General features: G+C 38.0%; 1 protein-coding gene across 1 annotated transcript in view; it reads right to left on the bottom strand.

Moving 5' to 3' along the window:
* Positions 1-7,172: 7,172 nt before the first annotated feature.
* ZFR2 (zinc finger RNA binding protein 2) overlaps positions 7,173-22,733 on the bottom strand; it is a 134,113-nt gene continuing 118,552 nt past the window's right edge. The window contains exons 15-19 of the mRNA XM_069086839.1: positions 17,778-17,866; positions 15,677-15,772; positions 13,076-13,187; positions 10,744-10,841; positions 7,173-8,945 (exon numbers count right to left, since the gene is read on the bottom strand). Coding sequence (XP_068942940.1) covers positions 8,766-8,945; positions 10,744-10,841; positions 13,076-13,187; positions 15,677-15,772; positions 17,778-17,866 — 575 coding nt within the window. The 3' untranslated portion in view covers positions 7,173-8,765. The remainder of the gene's footprint in view (positions 8,946-10,743; positions 10,842-13,075; positions 13,188-15,676; positions 15,773-17,777; positions 17,867-22,733) is intronic.

Here is a 22,733-nt window from a genome sequence, read left to right as displayed (position 1 = left end):
TTTCTTCAGTGAGCTTTTGGATCTCCTTTGCCATTTGGCCAATTCTTTTTAAGGTACTCTCCTCATTGGCTTTTTGGACCTCTTTTGCCATTTAGGGTAGTCTATTTTTTAAGATGTTATTTTCTTCAATATCTTTTGGGGTCTCCTTTAGCAGACTTGACTCATTTTTCATTATTTTCTTGCATCACTGTCATTTCTCTTCTTAATTTTCCCTCTTTCTCTTACTTGATTTTCAAAATCCTTTTTGTGCTCTTCATGGCCTGTGACCAATTATATTTTTCTTGGAGATTTTTGATGTAGGAGTTTTGACTTTGTTTTCTTCTTCTGGTTGTATGTTTTAATCTTCTTTGTCACCAAAGTTAAGATTCTATGGTCTGACCTTTTTTACACTGTTTGCTCATTTTCCCAGTCAAATACTTGATTTTCTAAAACTTTGTCAAGGTAGGACTCTGCTTCCAGTGGGCTTGGGGGTGGGGTATTCTAGACTTCAGGGGTTTTGCATCAGCCACTGCATTCCCCACTGTCTGTGGCACCAGAGCTCCAGAAGCAGCCAATTCTGCTGCTGCTGCCACCACCACAGCCACTGCCCCCTCTGTTATTGGGGTTAAGTAACTTGCTCAAGGTTACACGGCCAGTTATTTCTGGGTGTGGTGCTAAGTATCAGAGCCCGGATTTGATCCCAAGTCATCCCGACTCTGAGGCTGGTGCTCTTACTCACTGTGCCACCTGGCTGCCCCCATTTTTTTAATTCTTAAATATTTTTATTTAAAGTTTTGAGTTTCAAATTCTATCCTTTCCTCCCTCCCCCCTCCCTGAGCAATTAGATATATGTTATACACTTGCAATTATGTAAAACATCTCCATATTAGTCATTTTGCACACAGTCTCAAATGAAAGAAAGTGAAAAATAGCACACTTCAGTCTGTATTCAAATAATATCAGTTCTTTCTCTGGAAGCAGATACTATACTTTATCATTAGTCCTTTGGGACTGTCTTGTATCATTGTATTGTTGAGAATAGTTGTCATTCACAATTGTTCATCTAACAATATTACTGTTACTGTGTACAACGTTCTCCTGGTTCTGTTCACTTCATTCAGCATCAGTTCATGTAAGTCTTTCCAAGTTTTTCTGAAATCATCCTGTTTATCATTTCTTATAGCACAATAATATTCCATTATAACCATATACCACAGCTTGTTTAGTCATTCCCCAATTGATGGGCATCCTTTTGATTTTCAATTCTTATCCACCACAAAAAGAACTGCTATAAATATTTTTGTACAAATAGGTCCTTTTCCCTTTCTTTGAATGTCTTTGAGATATAGACCCAGAAGTGATACCAAATTCTTAACAAAGAAATTTGATAGTTTTTTCTCCATTCAACCACTTCCTTTCTTATCGTAGATATATTAATATTGTCCATTCAGAAGCTTTTCAGTTTCAAGTAATCAAAATTATCTGTTTTATCTCTTATAATTGCCTTTATCTCTTGTTTAAGAATACATATTCTATTATTACTGTGGGAGGTATATGATCTGTTTCTCTTCTTTTTTTATATGATCTTTAATTTTAAGGTCATATATACATTTTAAGGGGAAGCCAGGTGATACAGCAGATACAGCACTGGCTCTGAAGTCAGATATTTACTAGCTGTGTGATGCTGGGCAAATCACTTAATCTTGTTTGCCTCAGTTCCTCATCTGAGGTGAACAGGAAATGGAAAAGCCACTTGAGTAGCTTTACCAAGAAGATGCCATGTGGGGGTCATGAAGAGGCAGATAAGACTGGAATAACTCAACAGCAACAATCCATTTAGAATACACTGTGGAATGTGGTATAAGGTGGTCTAAGCCTAATTTCTACCAGACTGCTTTCCAGCAATTTTTTATCAGGGAAATTTTCCCTAGGTAGCTTATATTTTCCACTTCATCAAACACCAGGTTATTGAATTCTATTCTTTCTGACTTTCCCTTATCTAGTCTGTTCCATTGATCTATCTCTCTAGTCTTTAATCAATATCAAATGGTCTTGGTGACAGTCACTTTATAATATAGGTCTAGAGATGCTATTTCTTTTTCATCACTTCCCTTGATATTCTAGATCTTTTATTTTGGCAAATGAATTTTGTTATTATTTTATCAAGTTCTATTAAGTATCCCCTTAGTGATATGATTGGTATAACATTAAAAGTATAAAATGTCTTGGTAGAATTTCCATTCCTATTATAGTAGCGTGACCTAGTCATGAGCACTGATTACTTCTCCAGCTATTTAGGTTACTTATTTCTTTAAGGAACCCTTTGTAATCAAATATTTACAAGTCTTTTGTGTACTTCAGGAGGTTGATTCTATTGTCTCCTAATTTTAATATCTCCTCTTTTGTGTTTATTTGTTGATTTTTCCAATTTTTTAAAAAATGCATATTCAACTCATTGATCCTCTCTTTTTTCTATTTTGTTAATCTGTGATTGTAAGGATACAGTTTCCCAGTAAGGACTGCTTTAGTTGAATCCCAGAAATGTTGGCATGCTGTTTCATTATTATCATTTTCTTTTACATAGTTATCCTTTCTATGATTTGTTCTTTGACTTGCTCATTATTTAAAATTTCATTGTTAAATCTCCATTTAGATCTGTATCTTTTGTTTATGGTCCATAAACCAATTTCTATTTTTATTGCATTAAAAGGATGCATTAACTATTTCAATCATTTTGCATTTGTTTGCAATGTCTCTGCCCTATTACATGGTCAATTTTTGTAAAAGTTTTTTGTGGTGCTGAGAAATATGTAGGTTCTTTTGCAATACTATTTAATTGCAATACCATCTAAAATATGTCATAAGGGGCAGCTAGATTGCACAGTGAATAGATCACCAGCCCTGGAGTCAGGAGGACCTGAATTCAAATTAGGCCTCAAGATACTTAACACTTATTAGCCATGTGACCTTGGACAAGTCACTTAACCCCAATTGCCCTGCCTCCTCCCCCCCACTCCAAAAAGCAAAAACAAACAAAAAATAAAAGATGCCATAAGTCTTATCACTCTAGTTTCTCCAGATATTTCTTCAGTTCTTTATTTTACCTTTTACTTTGTTAGACTTATCAAAAACTGAGAGAGGGATATTGAAATCTCTTCTCACTATGTTTGTCTTAAAGTTCAGATGTTTCCTTTATTAATTTGGATACTAAGGCAGATGGAGCATATAAATTTATTACTGATATTTGTTTATAGTCTATGGTTCCTTTCAGCAAAATAGTTTCCTTGCTTACACTTTTCTAAATTTTCTTGTTTTTTTTTCTTTGATAGCATAATGGTAATTCTTGCTTTTCTGAATTCACTTGATGCATAGTAAAATTTTTCTATCTCCTCAGTTTTATTTTGTGTATATCTTTGTTTTTAAAATGTGTTTCTTATAAGCAACAGATTGTAGGGTTTTGTTTTCTTATCCAAACTATCACCTTTTTTGTTTTATTAGGTTGTTTTGATCCACTTATATTTTAAGTTATAAGAATTAGGTTCATATTTTTCTGTCTCTAAAATTGTTTTAAGCTGGTTTTTCCCTTCTTCTGACATAAACACAGTACTGTATTCCATCAGTTATTTTAATCTTCTTTTTAAGTGACCCTTTTCCTACTGGGTTCCTTCCCCATACCTTTGGTTTCTTCTCATTTTTTACTCCTTTCCCTTTATGGTTTTGTTTATTAGTTTTTATTTCCTACTTTAATAATTATATATTTCTTTCCTCTTTTTCCCTCTCAGTCAAGTAGATTCACCCTTCTTCTGCCCCCCTTCAGCTAATCCTGTTCATTAAGTTTTTATATTTCATTTTTTGTGCCCCTTTCCAAAAAGGATTTCTCACTCTCTTCATTATCTTTCTCCTCTATGTACTCTAGACCCTTATTCTCTGATTCAAGACCCCTAAAATTATCTGTTCTCTTTTTTCTGTGTATTCCTCATGCAATCAAAATTCACAAAACATCTATTCTAGGCTCTCCCCTCTAGGTGCTTTTACTGCTTATAGAGCAATCCTGGTACGAAATTCACCATAGATAGCCCTTATCCATTATGCCTTACTCTCAAAACGATGCTAAACATTGCAGGTGTCACGAAGGACACTGTCTCATGAAAGGGCTCCTCCCCCTCCACTGACTGTATACCCTCTCTTATTGACGTTTTCACATTTGCCTGGAAATTTCTCAACATCTATGCTTTCCCACTCCTCTAGGTGCCACCTGCCCCCTCCCTCTCCCAAGACACTTTTCAGAGTACCAAATACTCCTCTCCCCCCACGTAAGGTACTCATCTCCCTTCACAGACCATCTTTATTCACCCAGAGAATCCCTTCCCACCTCTAAAGTAACACCTTTTTCCTCCCCTCCTTCTTATCCACTGCCCTGTAGGGCATAGGCACTTCTCTGAGTCCAGAGAGACCACCTTCCCCTTATTGCTGGCCCTTGATTTGACCCCAGCATGTGACACACTCCTTTGAATCCTTTACTCTCCGTCCTCCTTTCATGTACCCTCCTATTTATAATGTAGTCCCACAAAAAGAGCATTTACCTGTAGGCAGGGTGTCACCAGGTTGTCTGTAATGTCCCCGTCCACCTCTTTATGTTACCTCTACCAGATTTCCACCTTCACCTCCTCTTCTTGTGTACATTTAGAAAAAAAAGTCTCAGTGATCTTTTTCTTGTCCCTCTGCTGCTGTTCCTGCATTTCTGTTATTTGGGATGTTCAAGAAGCAAATAATCTCTTATATTCTGGTTTTCTTTCTAAAATTATTTTTAAACTCTATTATTGAATATCCATCTTCTGTCCTATATGCTTGTTCTCAAGATTTGCAGGATAGGTCACCCTGGGCTGTATCCTGAGTTCCACTCTTCTTCAGAACACATTATTCCATTCCTTCCTCCTTTTTCTAATGGGTACAGAATAGTCTTGTGTTATTCAAATGTCCTTTCCTTTGTGTTTGAAGTATGGTTTCCTGATAGCTTGTAGAACTTCTTTATGAATTGAATTGTTAAATTTAACTCTGTGCCTTTTGTTTTCATTTGTTTATTTTTCTGGAGGTTATCTGGGAATTTTTTCAACTGGAATTTAATTTTATATGTTCAGAAATTATGGACAATTCTTTTCTATTATTTCCTTCATTATGGTATTTTCTCATGTCCTGGGAGACCTATGATCCTTAGGTTGTCTCTACATACCCTGCCTTTGAGATCAGTATGTTTTGCTTACGTAGTGAGAATATTTTCTTTTAATTTTATTGGTTTTTGCTTCTCTTCTAAGTTGTCCTTCATCTCTATATATGCATTCTCAATCTATTGTTGATAATCATTAAATATCATATTTTGTCCAAAACCTGAAATAATCAAACAGGCTATGTTGTCTCATTTTTTTAAAAGGCTCCTTTTTTGCTATATCACCCAATTCCAAAGACCAGATAAGGCTGGGAGTATCATAAATTCCAAATAGACCCAGCTTTGTTTTTCTCTCTGAGAGAGCCCGGGACTACTTTATGGCTCTTCAGGAGGAGACCCTCAACTCAGTACGTTAACTTGAGAAATGGGACGTTTTCTTCTCTTAAGATTTTCTGAACATATACCTTGTTATGAAATGTTAATGGTAAAGGAAACACAGATGTTCTGAATCGTAATTTCAACTGACACTTTTATCAGCTTTCTTGTTTTTCTGTATTTATCATTTATCCAATTAAGAAATTCCTTTCTCATACAATGTTTAAACCATTATAGAGACCATAAATTTGTGTGTCTCAACCGCCCCCAATTGGGATGGTCCTAAAATGTACTTAAGCTCTCTCATCCTTTTGTTCTGGAGTCAGGACTTTAGTATTGCCTCCTTGCGCAAGTACCTCGCTAGCCTTAAGGAAATAAAGAATAAATTCTGTAGCTGTGTACCACTATTTGTTTGTCTCCTTTAACCATTTCTTAAATAGAGGTCAACATTGTTCTCTTTTGTTTCTTTGGCAAAGCTTGCTGTTGCAGACTCAAGTTTTACTATTTTGTTCATTATTTTTGCTGTGCAGGACATATATTTTGCTCTTGTAATTCTTATTTTTTCTTTTAAACCACTCAGAAACATCATGTTGTGATTCCAGAGAGTTCTCTGTCTCATCAAGTGTTGAATAATTTTCCTTTATTTTTCAGTATTTTTTCAAAGATGCCTGAACTCATTTACTAGATCTTGAGACCATATTTCCTTCTGTTGCTACTTTTTGCCTGCTGATTTATCTGTTTATGTTCAAGATCTTTGAATTTTCTTCTCCCTAAAATCTTTGGTACTATTAGTCTTACCTCCCTCCTACCCCACCCCCATTTTCTTTATCACTCACTTCCTGACTCCCTGATCTCTGATGGCCATTCCTTTGGGGACTAGATCTCAAAGCCTCTCAACTTCCTCCCCATCTTGGACAATCTGTGGTTCACCAGCCCAGGTCTCTACCCCAACTGAATTTTAGGTGATGAGAACTGGCCCCAGCTGGGTGCTGTACTCTTTCCCTCAGGCTTAGTGGAATGTGACACAGCCCCCTCACTCATAATGTCCTGTTCTAATGACCTGCTCCACTCCTTCTGCTCCTCTGTTCTCTCTCTCACTCACTCCCTGGCTGACCTTATCTACTTCCAATGATTACCTGTATGAAGCTGGCTTCCTAATTTACAACATCTAGCCTTGTTCTCTTTTTTGAACTACTATCTCTCATATCAACAACTTTCTACTGGATATCCCACCATCTCTTGAAACTCTAATGACAGGCCAGAGAACAGAGGAGCAGAAGGAGTGGAGCAGGTCATTAGAGTTTCAAGAGATGGTGGGATATCCAGTAGAAAGTTGTTGATATGAGAGATAGTAGTTCAAAAAAGAGAACAAGGCTAGATGTTGTAAATTAGGAAGCCAGCTTCATACAGGTAATCATTGGAAGTAGATAAGGTCAGCCAGGGAGTGAGTGAGAGAGAGAGAGAGAGAGAGAGAGAGAGAGAGAGAGAGAGAGAGAGAGAGAGAGAGAGAGTGTGTGTGTGTGTGTGTGTGTGTGTGTGTGTGTGTGTGTGTGTGTAGTGAAAAAAGATGACTCAGCACAAATGTTGTAAACAATCAATGATATTACTGAAAAACAATGTTGATCAGAGCAACATTACATAAAACACATCTATAATGTCTGTGTAGAACTTTCTCTCTACACAATAAGAGTCTCCATCCAATTAAAAGGCTATACAACATATAGAAGTAAATGGAAGCATAATTTTCATTTTATTTTTCTCATTTTTTAAATTTCCAGGTAGCACTACAAAGACATTCAAATATTAAAGCCATGTTATTGGCTCTCCTTTTAACACATAAAAAATTAAAGAAAATAAATTGGGTCAAGTGACCATAGATCACATCTGTCAAAATAAAATTTGCTTTTTTCTTGTTAAGTGCCATAAGGCAACCAATAGAGAAACCTTCTGCAAAGAAAGAGGTTAAACTGATCAGAGTGGGACAATGGGCCTCCCCAGCTCATTGATCTTGCTACCTCCATCCCACCTCAACACTAGAATCTGCTCCCGTCTTCCTACTTTCCACCATGCCAGAAGGACACTTGTCCCATACAAGCACTCAAAGGTCTACCTGGGTAGTTGCCCAACCAAGTACTGAATCCTCTGGCCTCTCCATTCTAGAGTGGCATTACCAAGAAAAGCCTAAGCTTCAGAACTGGATGATACTAAAAATGAGACTGAAACTAGAAAAAAAATAAAATACAAGAAAAAACCCACCTTAAATTAAAATGAAACAAAAAAAGCTGTTCACTATGTGAGTCTTAGCCACCTTTCTTTAGAAGGCACTCATTGGTATATGGAAAATTTCTGTGGTTAAGTGGCTCTCAAGTAAATAACAGGCATTTTTAAAGTGAATGCTGACTATATTCCATCAACAAAGCCTGTTCATAGAGCAGCACCAACCTCTACCTTCACTGCCATTAATGGAATATACTCAGTGTTCTCAAAAGAGAAACCCACAAATTCTCACCCACAAAGTCCCATAATGGAACCATTACAACTTGTGAAGATTTTAACAAGTTAACAGGAACAGGTGAGTTTTTTTTTCAGCTGTCTTCCCTTTATGTTAACTTTATTTAATAAAGAGCAAATGAAATAAATGTCAATGCTTCACTGACTTGTTTGCCTTATATGACTCTTGGCTCAAAGCTCTCTACCTGCCACAAGTTTTTTTGTTTTGTTTTGGCTCTTTTGGGAGAGCAAACTGATCTCCCTGATTCTTCCAAACCAATCTTCCTGCTGTCCATACCCCAAGGTGGGCACATCTACATTCATTCTAGCTTGAGGATGGAACAGCCAAAGGAAATGATTTTAAGGTTCAAACCCAGTATCTGGCATTTCCCTCTACATGCTGTAATGCATCTTTAAAGCTTGCAAGAAATACCAGAATTAAAAAAAATATGCCTGCATCTTTCTACCTGTTTTTCTGTGGGGAGGGTTTCCTCAGAAGTCAGGGACAAAGTGAAATAGCTTTATTGCCAAAAGGCAATCTTGGAATGATGCAAATTTTAAAATGATTTATGCACAATTTAAAAACAAATCTATAATATGTTATTCAAGGGGAAAACACTAAAATTGCTAAATGTCATAGAATAAACAGCAACTTATATATACATACACACATTTATAGAAGAGTACATGTGCATACATGTGTATGTACATATAAAATTAAAGTTGTGCATTAATATTATCTTAGCTATAACAGTGCTTAGGCATCCTCCTCATCCTCTTTTCTCTCTTTCTTCCTTTCACTCTCTCCTTCCACTGCCTCACTGAAGTCTCTTCGCCGTTTCTTGTTGCGTGAACCAACTCTACTTTTAGGTGGTGGCAAAGGGTCCATTCCTAGTACTTTATGGATTTGTCTGAAAGCTAACATCCGTAAAGCATGCTGAGAGAGAAACAAGAAGAAACAGAAAAAATAAACATTAGGATACTTTGCACCCTGTTTCCTGAGTTTTCAGGTGGCTACCATGATTCTATTCAGCCAGCAAAACCTGAAATGACTCAATCCAAGTTGCTACTTACAGATCCATAGATAGAAAGGCTAGGGAGACTCTTAGATTCAGACCCCATCTAGTCTAATCTCCCTTCCCCCTCGTTCTTTTTTTTTTTTTGAATGAGGCCAATGAGTTAAAGAGGCTGTGTTTTGTCCAAGGCCACACAGATAACTACATTGCAGAGACTGGAATCTGGATGTTCTGATTCCAAGGCCAGGGCTCTTCCCCTCTGCCTTAACATTCACAGTCCTGATGATGGCTAACCACATCACCAGTCCCAGAAAACACATTTCCCAATGTGGAGGCAAAAAGATAGGGGACCTGTATCTTCCCTTTTTTGATAGGAGTAACTCCATTTTAGAAACTGACCTCCATTTGAGCTAAAAGTGATGAATCATATTTTGTCTTGTTCTTGTGAGCCCTCCTCACTTCTTACTTTGCTTCTAGGCTGATAAAAACAGATACTGCTACAGATTAATCTATCTGCAAGGCTAATACTGAGATAAGTACTATTAGAACTAATTGTATCATACTATTAGTTTAAATATTAATAGAATAATACTATTGTTTCTGAGGAGTATATAAGACTCCTTTATGCCCTGTTGGAGAGGAGGAGGGGTGGCATTTTTTATAGGAGCCTCCCATGGCCACCTGTGTTCTAAAAAGGTCTACTAGCATATTTATAACTAAGATGACCTTTTGCCATGACATCAACCAGTCATAAGCACTACAAGAGCTGCTCCCCTAAGAACCAGAGAGAACAAAAGTATATGATGTGACCCATGTGTATCTGTGATCAAAGCTGTGAGCTTTAAGAGGGCAAGGAGTGTATCTGTGCATTTTACTAAATATAACATTGAACCCAGCACCTGGCACAGTATCTTGGCTAGAACATAGGCTTTTTGGTGAGAAAGAACATTTAGGATACTCTTATTCATTAAATGGTAGCTGATGCTGGTCACTTTCTAAATAGCTTTTTTAAAGCATTCTCTTCCCTTAATTAATTCCTTATCAACAGAGAAAGAGGGACAGGCAAAAACATTATGAGAGGGAATTGGTTTTTATTATAATTGTCATTCTGGGTATAGATCACCTGACAAATACTAAATGGTGACCAAAAGAACTATGGGATACTTGCTTGCTGACTACAATAAAATACCAATAAAAGCTCACATTCAAGGTTGAAGGTACAAAATGCTGCCCTAGTATCAACCTTTTGAGATACGTAGTACAACTATTACCAACCTCCCTATACAGAAGAGAAAACAGCCTTAGAAACAGTCAGTCAATTGTCCACGGTCACACAGATAATCCAGGGCCAGGATTTGAACCCCTGACTCCTTAACTCTAAAATTCTCCTTCTACTGTACTGAGCTGACTTTCTAAGTGGGGGCAGGTAGAAACAATGTATCTTAATATTCTATTTCCTGGCCATGGATCTCTATAGCAAAACATCCTACAAACTACCTGCATCATCCTATACCAAGTTATCCCTGAAAAAAATGAACACTTAGAAGAAACAAATGGCATATGTTTTAAATGAGATGCCAATAAAGATTACATGTAAGCTGCTGAATCCATTCCAGAAAACAAACCTCAGACACAATCATTTATATTACAAGGGCCTGAGCCCTGGATGAGCTGGAAGCCTCTCAAAAAAAAAGATGTTGAGCCATTGCTTCTTCCTACCTGGGCACTGGCTGTGACATCCTCTCGTTCTTGACTCGTCATGACATCTAGCACATCTATCTGATCTTTCTCACATGGATCCTGAAGTCCTGGCCCATCTGAAAAGGAAATAGTTGGGAGACAGAATGAACTGGGGCAAACATCAGTAACAAGTATAGCCCTCTTAAACACCACCCATCCCCCATACAAATGGTTGGTCTGTAAAGGGTCTTCCAGTCAAAGAGTAGAAGTTGTTCAAGAAGGACTGACATGGACTTTCCCTAAAACCACTGGGGATTGTTTGGAGTTAATCTCTGGGGTACTTGCTATCATTGCTTACATTGTGGGAAATTATATTCCTGTTGTTTTAAAATATAGGTATTGGTCTACTATATTAAAGTTTCTAACTCATTCACAGTTGCTACTGAAAAGACAATACTTCACTAGATTCTGACATGTATAACCTACTGAAAATTTGGGTAGACAGAAGTAATTGATAGAAACTCTAAAAATGGTAAGGGCTTGATTATTGACTGAATTAGTGAGGTACAAAGGACTGTTTATTTGCATGTTGAATGGTCCCAGCCTGTAAGACTTTAGTGTTTTTAAAGTCTGAAGGATTTATAGAATGACATGGACAAAAATTATACAGGATAAAGTACAGAGGCATTGGCTATCTATGATTATGGAAATAATAACCAAAACAATGATATTACCAATCCACCAAAATACCACAGAATTTCGAAGTCATCTTTCTGACAAACTCAACTATCTGGATCATAACTAAAGTAAACAAACAAACAAAAGGACCCAAGAAGCTGATTTGAGTAGTCAAAAATATTTGCCAAATACACAGAATCTATTAAACAAACTTAACACATAGTACTCCTATAACGTTCCCTCAATTCCCTACTCAAGATACCAAATAAGAATCAACCCTCTTTTTGCGTGTGTGTGTGTGTGTGCGTGTGTGTGTGTGTGTGTGTGTGTGTGTGTGTGTGTGTTTTCCCAAGTCTGTATTTTACACAGGGCTGGGAATGTACTGCTGACAACAGAGTCCACTGACAGTAGCAACTCTTTTGACAACTGATAATAGCTTAATAGTAAGGAAGTAAACAGAAAACAACTTTTTTTTTTTTAAAGCAGACATTAAAAACTCAAAAAAGTCCTACAGGCTAGAACCATTTAGCACAGAGGTAGCAAACAACTCTGTGTGCCTTAATCAATAAGTAACTAAGTGCCTGATATGTGCCAGTCGCTAGGGATACAGAAATAAAGATGAAGAGAATAAGGGAAAGGGGATAAGCATTTACATAGTGGTTACTATGTGCCAGGCACTGTGCTAAGCCCTTCACAAACATTGTCTCATTTGATGAAACAATCCCTGTTGGCGTTAAGTGAAGCTAGAGTATGGTCTAGGGATGGGGCAAATGCACATAAACAGGAAATGAAATGCCACATTCCATCTGTCCTTCAATAAGATGGACACTTTGGCCAAACCACAGTATTTGTGATGGGGAGGAACACATGTAATAAAGCCTGGCAAGGGTAGTTTGGTATGAGGTTGTGAAGAGCCGTGAATACCAAACAGAGGCGTCTGTGTGTTATCTTAGAGGCAATGAAGAGCCACTGCAGCTTCCTGGGAAGGTGAGTGGCATTGTTAGACGTGGGCTTTAGGAAAAATCCCTTTGGCAGCTATCCAAAGGTAGTATCTGTAGAAGGGAGATACTTAAGGCAGGGAGAGCAGTGAGAGGTGATGATGGAGTTCTGAACTGGGATGGAGATTGATGTATAGAGAAAAGAGGATGCAAGGGAGACATGTTGTAAAAGTAAAATCAATAAGAATTGGCAGGTGATCTCTGTGACATAGCCCTGCATGTTGAATTCATAGTAACAACTAATCCTTCAAAGAAAAATGTAAAGGTAAGTAGAGCTGGAAGGGACCTTAAAATTCTGATCTCCTCATTTCACAGAAATTGAGGGTCATAGAGAGAAGGACTTTGCCCAAGTTTATACACATTATGGTAAGTAGCACAGCTGAGATTCAAACTCAGGTCCTCTGACTCCAAATCCTGGGCTCTCCCCACTACACCACACTGCCTCTCTGCTCAGGATGGTTTATTTAAGAAGTAAAGGGAAATAATGACCACACTTCAGAAAAATTACTACACATCCTTATAAACATTTTTTAAATGGAAAATAACTTTATGTGGAATGTTTTGTTCCACCCAAATATTTGAAAAGTGAGGCCTTGCTATACTTGTCTATAACCCCTCAGTGCCTGGAGATGTGCCACATCCATATCAGGGGGTGACTGATTGACTACAAGGATTGAGCCCAGCTTCAGACTGACCTGTTAGGAGCGTTCCTGTGGCTACACATTCCAGAACTCTCCTCATGGCATCTCCTGGACGCAGGGGCCCTGATGCACTGCTCAAAGCCTTTTCCACCAGAAGCTCCATGGCCTATATGGAGAGAGGGAGGGAGAGAAGGAGCAGGGGAAAATATTAAAATGCCGACCATGGTTGAAGGGAGGGAGGCTTCATTAATTAGGAGCATTTTGTCACAGCCTTTCACTCTGGACTTCTCTGCTTCATTTCACTTTGAACACTTTCCAGGGAGCATGACTTGGGAAATGACACAGACATGACACACGACACAGGAAAAAATGAATTCAATTATCAATGAACCCAGGGATTTAACAACATTGTTTACAGTGAGATAAAAGTCAGAGAGGATTCTTTGCAGGTTCTACTGATAGTATATAATGGCCAAGGGATTTCAGGAGTAAGACAGGTCTTTGTAAACAGCCACTAACAAAATTATTTCTCAGTGAACACTAATGTTTTTCTTTAAGCAGTGCCCAGAAACAGTCATATAGTCAAACGGCCATGTCTTATGGCCATGTGATTATTCAGAGACAGCCCTGATTTCTGAGGAAATCCTCATGAACAAGAGATGCAGTTGTGACTCAGGGACAAAAACACTGGATCCGAAACTGGAAAATGAGCCTCAGTTTCCTCATCTGCAAAATGGGTATGATGACAAGGATGCTACCAACCTCACAGGGTTGTTGTGAAAATCTACTGACACTATCCAATTTATGTAAAGAGCTCTGTAAATTGTAAAGACAGGAAAGGAACTACACTTATGATTTCCCTGGAATAAGGAAATGGTCCGGGAGAAGAAACTTCTATCAATGCAGGTTAACACCTCTATCACTTAGAGCTTCAGAGAGTTTCCTACTAAGAAGTACTAAGAGTCTGAGTAACTTACACAGTCAGCATGTGTAAGATACTGGACTTAAAATTCAGGTCTTCCTGGCCTCATAGCCAGCAACTTTCAATCTATTATACCATGCTACTTCTTGGGTAGCATATTATATAAATATATATTTATATATGTATTACATATTATTTATATATAATATATTAACTATATATATAAAGAGTTCTTAACCTTCTGTTCTCAACCTTAACCTGGACTCTTTGGGCACTCTGGTGAAGCCAATGGACTCCTTTTCAGAATAAGATTTTTTAAAATACATATAATTACAAAGGAAACTAACTATATTGAAATATAATTATCAAAAAATAAAAGTTCCCAGTTTAAGGAGTGCCTTCCCCCTAATCCTGGACCCCAGGTTAAATACTCCTGATGCAAAAAACAAACTATTTTATTATTAACAGTTTAAACAAAGTATTCTTCAGTAAACATGTTCCAAACTTATTTCAGAACTACCAGGAATCAAAAGGAAATTACTTATTTGAATTGAATTAAAAATACCCTAACTCCAAGAAAAGTTAAAAATCACTAATTGGAAATTGGCCATCTTTTGCTGCTGCACTAGAAAACCAACACAAAGTCCATGAAATATAAAAAACTATATAAAAAGACCATACAACACAAAAACGATTAAAAATTAATTACAGAGAGATACAGAAATACTGAGGCAGATAGGGGTACCTTAAAAAAAAAACCCTAGAGATAAACAGAGAGAACAAACAACAATAAAAACTATAAAGGAAACGACAAAGACACAGTTAAGACCTACTTCAAGTACAAAGTAAGAAACAGAGAGACAATAATATAACTGAATCTATATACAGAAGGTCTCTCAACAATGCTTTGCTAACTGCCCCCAAAGACCTGGGTGTTGGCTATCAGTGAAATGGCTAAAACAGAAGGTAGAGGGGTAGAACCCAAAACCATGGAGAAGGCCTGGGAAGCCTTTACCCCATCCTTCTCGAGTTCATAATGTGAGAGTGCCTCATATTATGACTACTTCAAGCAGTAGTACATACTTAGAGAGTGTTTTAAAATTCACAAAACACTTTCTAACAACTCTTTCCTATGAAGCAAGTGATATAAGAATTATTAACCTCATTTTATGAATAATGGAACTGGGGCTCAGAAAATCTAAGTGATTTATCTATAGTTACGTCACTTAGAAATTCCCTAACCCAGTGTTCTTTCCACCATAGCTCTGCTTCTACTTCATTCTTTGCACTCATTTTTCTCCTTTGTCACACTTGGATTTATGAGAATCTCTTTTTTCTGCTAGCAGGGTTGGGACATCTGGAAAAACAGAAGGGCACAAGGGGTGGTATGTGCTGTGACTCTATGGCCTGATTCCTCCTGTCTTCCTTACACTTCAATTTTTCAACAAACTTTTGTAAATGTACACGTTTGTTTAGTTAGAAGTTTGGATGCAAGATTAGACAACTCAAAGATGGCTACTATAGAACCCTCCCAAGGGAATACTGAAAACTTCCCAACATAATTGGACTCTTCTACATGTTGGGTATTCTTCTTCTTACCTAACAGGAATGCTAGAAGAAGGAAAATCCTGTTCCAATAGAAATCAAGACCTCTGCTGATATTAGAGAGTCCTTGTCACTGGAATAAATTACTTTCAGAATGACAATGAAATTCAGCATTTTAATTTCCTTACCCAGTCTGGTAGGGCCCCCCATGTTGGTATACGCTGACACAGATCTCGAAAAACTCTGATAACAATCACACATGACTGCAGACCGTTAGCTCTGGCCTTTGGGGAAAGAAACAACACTGTTCATAGAAAACATGACCACAAAGGAAAACTTTTTCTAAATTATCTTAAAGAAACTTCCTATTTGTCAAACATTAACATGAAGAAAGAGCCTCAGATAAGCAGCCCTGAACATCTGTTAGAACAGAGAAAGGATTGATCACCCAAAACCTCTGGACCACATCTGTGACTTCATCGGTGTGCCAAACTCTCATCAAATTTTACCAGGACAAATCAGCACCTGATTTGCAACTTAGACCCTTAGAGAGTTTCTTGGGACAGAGAAAGGTTATTAAAGTGACTGTCAAGAGGCACAATGAGCATCATCATCATCATACATGTTTATATAGCACTTTAAACTTTGCAAAAGCACTTTATAGGTATTATCTCATTTGTTTCTCACAACAATCCTGAGAGTTTGTTAGAATTATCCTCATTTTACAAATGAGGAGATTGAGGCTGAGAGGCTAAGTGTCTTGCCCAGAGTCACAGAGGTAGTGTTGGAGGGAGGATTCACACTCCGGTCTTCCTGACTCTAAGGCCAGCATGCTAGCCTCTAAACTAAGTTATGCTGGAGGTAGGCCTTGAAGCCTGCCCTGCCCCCACCCTCTTTGGTCTTCCTGACTTCAAGACTAGCTCTCAATTCACCATCATACTACATAATACCTACACAAAGCTTATTTAATGTTTGTTTATTAACTGAAGAAATAAATTACAGTTGGTCCTTCTGTTGTACAAAGCACTTACACAAACACTACACACAATCCTCATCACAACCTGTTTTATACATAAGGAAACCAAGGTAAGAGACAGCAAGTGATTTGTTTAATGATTCCTTGCCTGTCAGATTTCAAAAGGACTTCAAAAGTTCTTCTAATCCAACTACCTCACTTTATAGGTGAAAAAAGTGAGCCCTACAGAGGTTAAGTGACTTGCCCAAAGTCACAAGGCTAGTAAGAAGATAAACCAGTGTTCAAACCCAGTTTTTCTGATTCCTTGTCAGGTCCTCTTACCCTAATACCACACTGCATTCCTAAAAAGGAGGTCTCTGATGGTGCTTTTATAGAAATTACTCATTTCTTAATACACAAGACCATACAATAAATCTAAATTAATGTATAGTGTTAAAAATAGGCATTTCTGAGGTTCCTAATAGTCATGCTGCTATAGGCTACTATTGCATTTCAGAGATGAAAGGGCTATTGGTGTTTTTCAGTTGTGTCTTCATGACCCCATTTGGGGTTTTCTTGGTGAAGATAGTAGAATGGTTTGCCATTTTCTTCTCCAGCTAATTTTTACAGATGAAGAAACTGAGGCAAAGAGGTTAAGTGATTTAATCAGGGTCACACAGCTAGTGTCTGAAGCAAGATTTGAACTCAGGAAGAGGAGTCTTCTTGACTTCAGGCCTGGCATGCTATCCACTGCACCACCCAGTTGCCAACAACAACAACGACAAAGAATTTCAGAGATGAAAGGGATATTGGAAGTCTTTGAGTCCTCCGAACCCTTCCTTTTACAAATAAAGAAACTGAGACTCTGAGAAGGTAAGTAACTTGTTGGAGGTCAAACAGGTACAACAAGCCTAATCCACAACGGAGCTGGAATAACCTCTAAATAACAGCCCTTACAAATGCATCATCCAGACAATGTTTGAAGAGCTCCAGTGACAGGGAATTCATGACCCCTAATGGGAGTTCATTCTACTTTTTGAGAAAATATCTAATTAATTTTGTTAGGGTGACATTAATGCAATGAACCAAAATATGATTTCACATAATTTCATCTCAATAATCCTTATTTTGCAGACCCAGACAAACAAGTCTAATCACTCTTCCAAACAATAACTCCAGTATTTGATGAAATATAATACTCTGGAAGGGGTCTTTCCTGGCCAACTGTACAGCAAGACTATCACCTCCTTCCTTTTTCTCTCTTTTTTCAAGCAGAAATAACAATTTTCAAATTAGCCTATTCAATGCTCACAACTACTTGGAAAGCACCTTACCTGGAACCACTTGGCATGGCGAAGGGCAGCCAATGACTCTAGACATTTTTGTTGACTTAAGACATCTACAGGATCAGGCTGAGACTCTTCTGTTTTTCACAAAGAAAAATGAAGACAAAATTTTTAGCAGAGAGATTTTTTTAGAAGAAAGGTGATAATCTGCATCTCTACTACAAACTTACTCTGGACTAATCCCTTAGTCCTAGGCCTCATATTACTGATCCACTAAGCAGCATTAAAGTTTTATGAAGACAACTCAATGTGGTATAACGGTACCCCTGTATTCTTGAAGGTTATGACAGTGGCACACACACTGGCAGCATACCAGAAAGGCTTTAAATATAGTCTTAGCAAGGGACTGTATCTGTTTTGCCAATACCTGCCTAGTAAAATACAAAAAAGCTCATCACTAGTAGGCTGGCCATTGAAGATGAATTCTTTGGCCATCGCAACAAATGAAACAAAGTAAAAAGAAAAACATCAGACCTCATTCCTGTGCAGCCCACCTTATTTCTGACTCTGGCAAATAATTAGAGTAACCAAAAGTGACCAAATCCCTGTAAACTGTACAGAAACCTCACACCTATACAGTATGAACACTTCCTTTGAGAAGAGAGCTAGGAGGATATAGACATGGCAAGCATAAACTACCACAATAAATTCAACTGATCACATTTTAACAGATAAGAAATGAATGGTCACTGAGGTGGGGGTCATTTCAGGATCAGACACTGGTGTACATACAGACCCCAAATTTAAGATCATTGATCTAGAGGCAGAAGGAGCCTCGGAAGCTATCTAACCCAATGTACTTATTTTACAGAAAACAACCTGGTGAAAATGGAAAAGATGTGAAACAAATGAAAAATGGCCCTGTCCTCAAGGAGCTTCTTGCATTGTACTGGGGAGGGGATGGGGGATGAAAGGTACAGAATATAAATAACCAAATACAAAATAATTTGAGGAGGGAAGGAGCCTTAACAACCAAAGAGATCAAAAAAAGTTTCCTATAGAGTTGATACCTGAACTAAGACTTAAAGGAACTCAGAAGTCTAATAAGCAGGAAAGAGTAGGGAGAACATTCTAGACAAGGGTACAACAACAGTAAAACCTCTAACCTAAAAAAGGTTGGTGGGGCTCAATCTGGGCTAAAAACCAAACAAATAAAATTTTTCGAGGACATACAGTTTCACTACACTTAGCTATTTATAGTATAGAATCTTATTCGCCTAACAGAAGAGAAGTATTTATAACATACACCTACATTTGCAAATGCTGCCACCAATGGTTTTCCTGTTTGTTGGTCTTTACTGTTCTGTGGTTAAATAATTTCTTGGACTACATGGTTAATCAGTTTTGCTACCTCCTTTTTAGATGGATTAGAAGAAGAATAGATAGTGCAAGTGAAAACTTCATCCAAATACATCCAAACCTAGTACATCCAAATATTTTAAGTGAGTGGTCCTAACATTTCTTCCAATACAAATACCTATCTTGTCTAGCCAGCTTATAAGAACTGTTTGATGGAGGAAATATTATTTTTTACAGTTGGCTTCAGAAATAATACCAAATCTACAGTCCATCAATAATAACTGACATTTATGAAATTGCTTAAAGTTCACAAAGTACTTTACAATAATTTTCTCATTTGAGGAGAACAGGAGCCCCATGAGGTAAATATTACAGTTGTTATTAGAGATGGGACCTGGTAAAGGGGTGTGACCTGTGATTTCACTGAAATAGGGAATTCTGGGTAAGGAAAATCTACCAATGCAAGTTGGTACCATTTATGAAGCTTAGTCTTAGAGTTATCTAGCAATGGTGTTTAACTCAAATAGAAACAGATCCTTGCAGCAGCAGCATATTGACTTAGAAAACTACAAATAAATATTTTGCTTTATTATATTTTTATTTATTTTCTTAAACATTTCTCCATTACATTTTAATCTAGTTTTGGTTGTACTTGGTAGTTTTGCGAGGCTTGAGTTTGACACATATGGAGAATGATGCCAGGGTCACAGAGTCAACATATGACAGAGGCAAGATTTGAACCTGTCTTCAAAGTTTCAAGGGCAGCTCTCTGCCTGTTACTGTATGCTGCTTCTCTACTCTGACAAAGGCATTATTATTCTTATTTTATAGATGACATTAGAAGACCGAGAAATGAAATGACTTGTCCATGGTCACAAAGCTATTAAGTTTTAGAGAAAGGATTCAAACCCAGGTCTTTATGACTATTAGGAGGACTTTTTCCATTTTTACCATTAAGGCACTGACTGGGTAAATCTCTAACTAAACATGACTTCAATTGAGAGTTTAAAAAATTATTGATATTTTTTGTTTTTACATCATATTCATTTCCAAATATCTACTTTATTCCATTCCTAGAGAACCATCCCTTATAACAAAAATTTTAAAAGGAAGGGGGAGGGAGATGGAGGCAGGAAAGCAATTCAGCAAAACTAACAACCAAGCCTAGCAGTAGATGTAATGTTCCACACTCATAGGCTGACATTGCTGCAAACAAGGAAGGTGCTTTTCTCATATCAATTTGGGGGTTAGACACAGTCATTATAATTACATAGTCCTACTTTTCTCTCTTTTTCTTTTCTCTTTTCATTTACGTGGATGCAGTCATTGTGCATTTTTTTGGTGGTTTTTGATTACTTCATTTTGCATCAGTTCACCTAAATCTTCTCATGCTTCTTCATTATTCTTCATGTTCATCCCTTTTTATGGAGTAAAATTCCAGTAAATTCATGTCTAGCCACTCCCCAAGGGCCAGACATCTACTTTGCTTCCAGTTCTTTGCTACTACAAAAAGTGCTGCTCCAAATATTTTTATGGAACATGAATTTTGCTGAAAGAAATCCCAACATCTATAGAACTTATTAGAATTAAGAAAGAATGGAAAAGAATTTTCCTGTTAAAAACTTTAACTATTAAAACAAAGAAAAATTTTAAATCAGGCATCAGATTTATTACCCTGTTTTGGATCCAGGGTGAAAATGGTGAAGCAGAGAGTAAAGGGATAATTTAAGACTGTAAATAAATATTAACTGAACTCTTGGTACTTTACATATGAGACCTTTGTCCAAGTAATGTATTACTGGAACAAAACCATATTACAGTTGACATTCTTATGAAAACAGAAACTAGAAACCAAAAGGAAGCTGCAGCCAAATAGGAGAAACAAATGACAATATTGGCAGAATTGGTTTTATTGTGAACCCAAAGGCAATAATAAAACTCATGCCATGAAATGCCTCTTGAACATCTTGTCTTGAAGTGCTCATGATAAGCATAAGTAAGAAGATGCCACAGGGAACTCTTCCTCTCCCCCACCCACTCTTCAGTTCCCAATGGGTGTCAGAAAATACAGAAGTGCTAATGTTGTGGGGAGCCCTTCCCACAAATCTTTTTGGCAATGCTTTTCTCCTCCTGGGTATCAGGAGAGAGGAATCCTAATCTCTCAATCCCACCCCTGTTACACTACAACCTTCATGCCTACTCCTCCCTCTCCACTCTTCCCAATGGGCATATTCCCAATCTCTACCCCTTCACATCTGACACTGAAGGATGGGCAATGCTGCTCATACTGCTTGGATAAGCAAGGAGTCAACAATTACAATCCTATCAGCAAGATGGAGGACTACAAGGCCTCACATTTGCCTTTCCACTACGTCCTCCAACTACTAGACCTTACCATCTGCCCTAACATTATTCACTCCAGACCTGTTAACCTTGGCTCTAATCCTTTGAACCCTCCTACATGTGCTGTCTTTTCCAGTTAAAAAATAACTTGAGGGGGTAGAGCCAAGATGGCAGAGTAAAAGCAGGAACTTCCTTGAGCTCCTACTCCAACCACCTCCAATACCTGTAAAAAATGACTAAACAAATTTTAGTGCTACTGAACCCACAAATTGACAGAGAGAAACAAATCTCCCACTGAATGCAGCCTGACAGGCTGACAGGGTCTATTGCACCAGGGTGAGAGTGCAGTGCAGTCCCGCGTGGGCCGTGCTGGCACAGACCTGTAGCACAGACTGGCAGGAGCAGACCTCAGGAGATTGAACCACTGGCCGCTGTGGTGATTTCCAGAATTCTCAACCCATAAACACCAAAGGAAAAGTAAAAAGTCAGTGGGGAACTCTGTTGATCCTGGGTTAGAGAAGAGTACAGTCTGGTTCCCGCCTCCAGGGTGGCAGAGGTGGTGGCATGGCTGCAGCTGCTACCACAGCAGCTGCCTCCTGAGCTCCAGGCCTACAGATTGTGGGGGAACCAAGCAACTGTCCAGAAGATAACTGCAGGATTCTCTTTGCTGGCATTGAGGAAGGATTCTCTTGCTTTGCCCTGCTTGGATCTGGGTCACAGTTTTGGGTGGCAGTCCTGGGGTGAGGCATGCCAGTGTGGCAGAGCTTATTGAAGGTGTGGAGAGGCAGTCCTCCTCAAGGTTCTGCGGCAGGTACTTAGAAGAAGCTCTGACAACAGCTGCGCAAAATCCCAAAAATTTGGGACACACCTCTCTTCACTCTGGAATCAGGGTGCTACCATGGCAAAGAGCTCAAAAGTCATCTAATTGGCTGGCAAGATGAGCAAACAGAGGAAGTGAAATCAAACTATAAAATTGTTTTTTGCTGACAAAGATGATCAAAACATGGAACCAGAAGAAGACAGCAAAATCAAAACTCCTGCATCAAAAGCCTCCAAGAAAAATAGGAAGTGGTAGCAGGCCATGGAGGAGCTCAAGAAGGACTTTAAAAATCAAGTAAGAGAAGTAGAGGAAAAATTGGGAAGAGAAATGAGAATGATGCAAGAAAATCATGAAAAGTGATTCAACAGCCTGCTAAAGGAGACTCAAAAAATATAATGAAGAAAATAACACCTTGAAAAGGAGACTAACTCAAATGACAAGAGGTCCAAAAAGCCAATGAGGAGAAGAATGCCTTAAAAAGC

The sequence above is a fragment of the Petaurus breviceps genome, unplaced genomic scaffold, assembly GCF_028583685.1.
Source record: "Petaurus breviceps papuanus isolate PSGF00001 unplaced genomic scaffold, PetGlider_PUasm1.0 180, whole genome shotgun sequence".
In the NCBI taxonomy this organism is placed as follows: Eukaryota; Metazoa; Chordata; class Mammalia; order Diprotodontia; family Petauridae; genus Petaurus; species Petaurus breviceps.
Note: the sequence above shows the minus strand (reverse complement) of the source record. Positions and strands in the feature narration are given on the sequence as shown.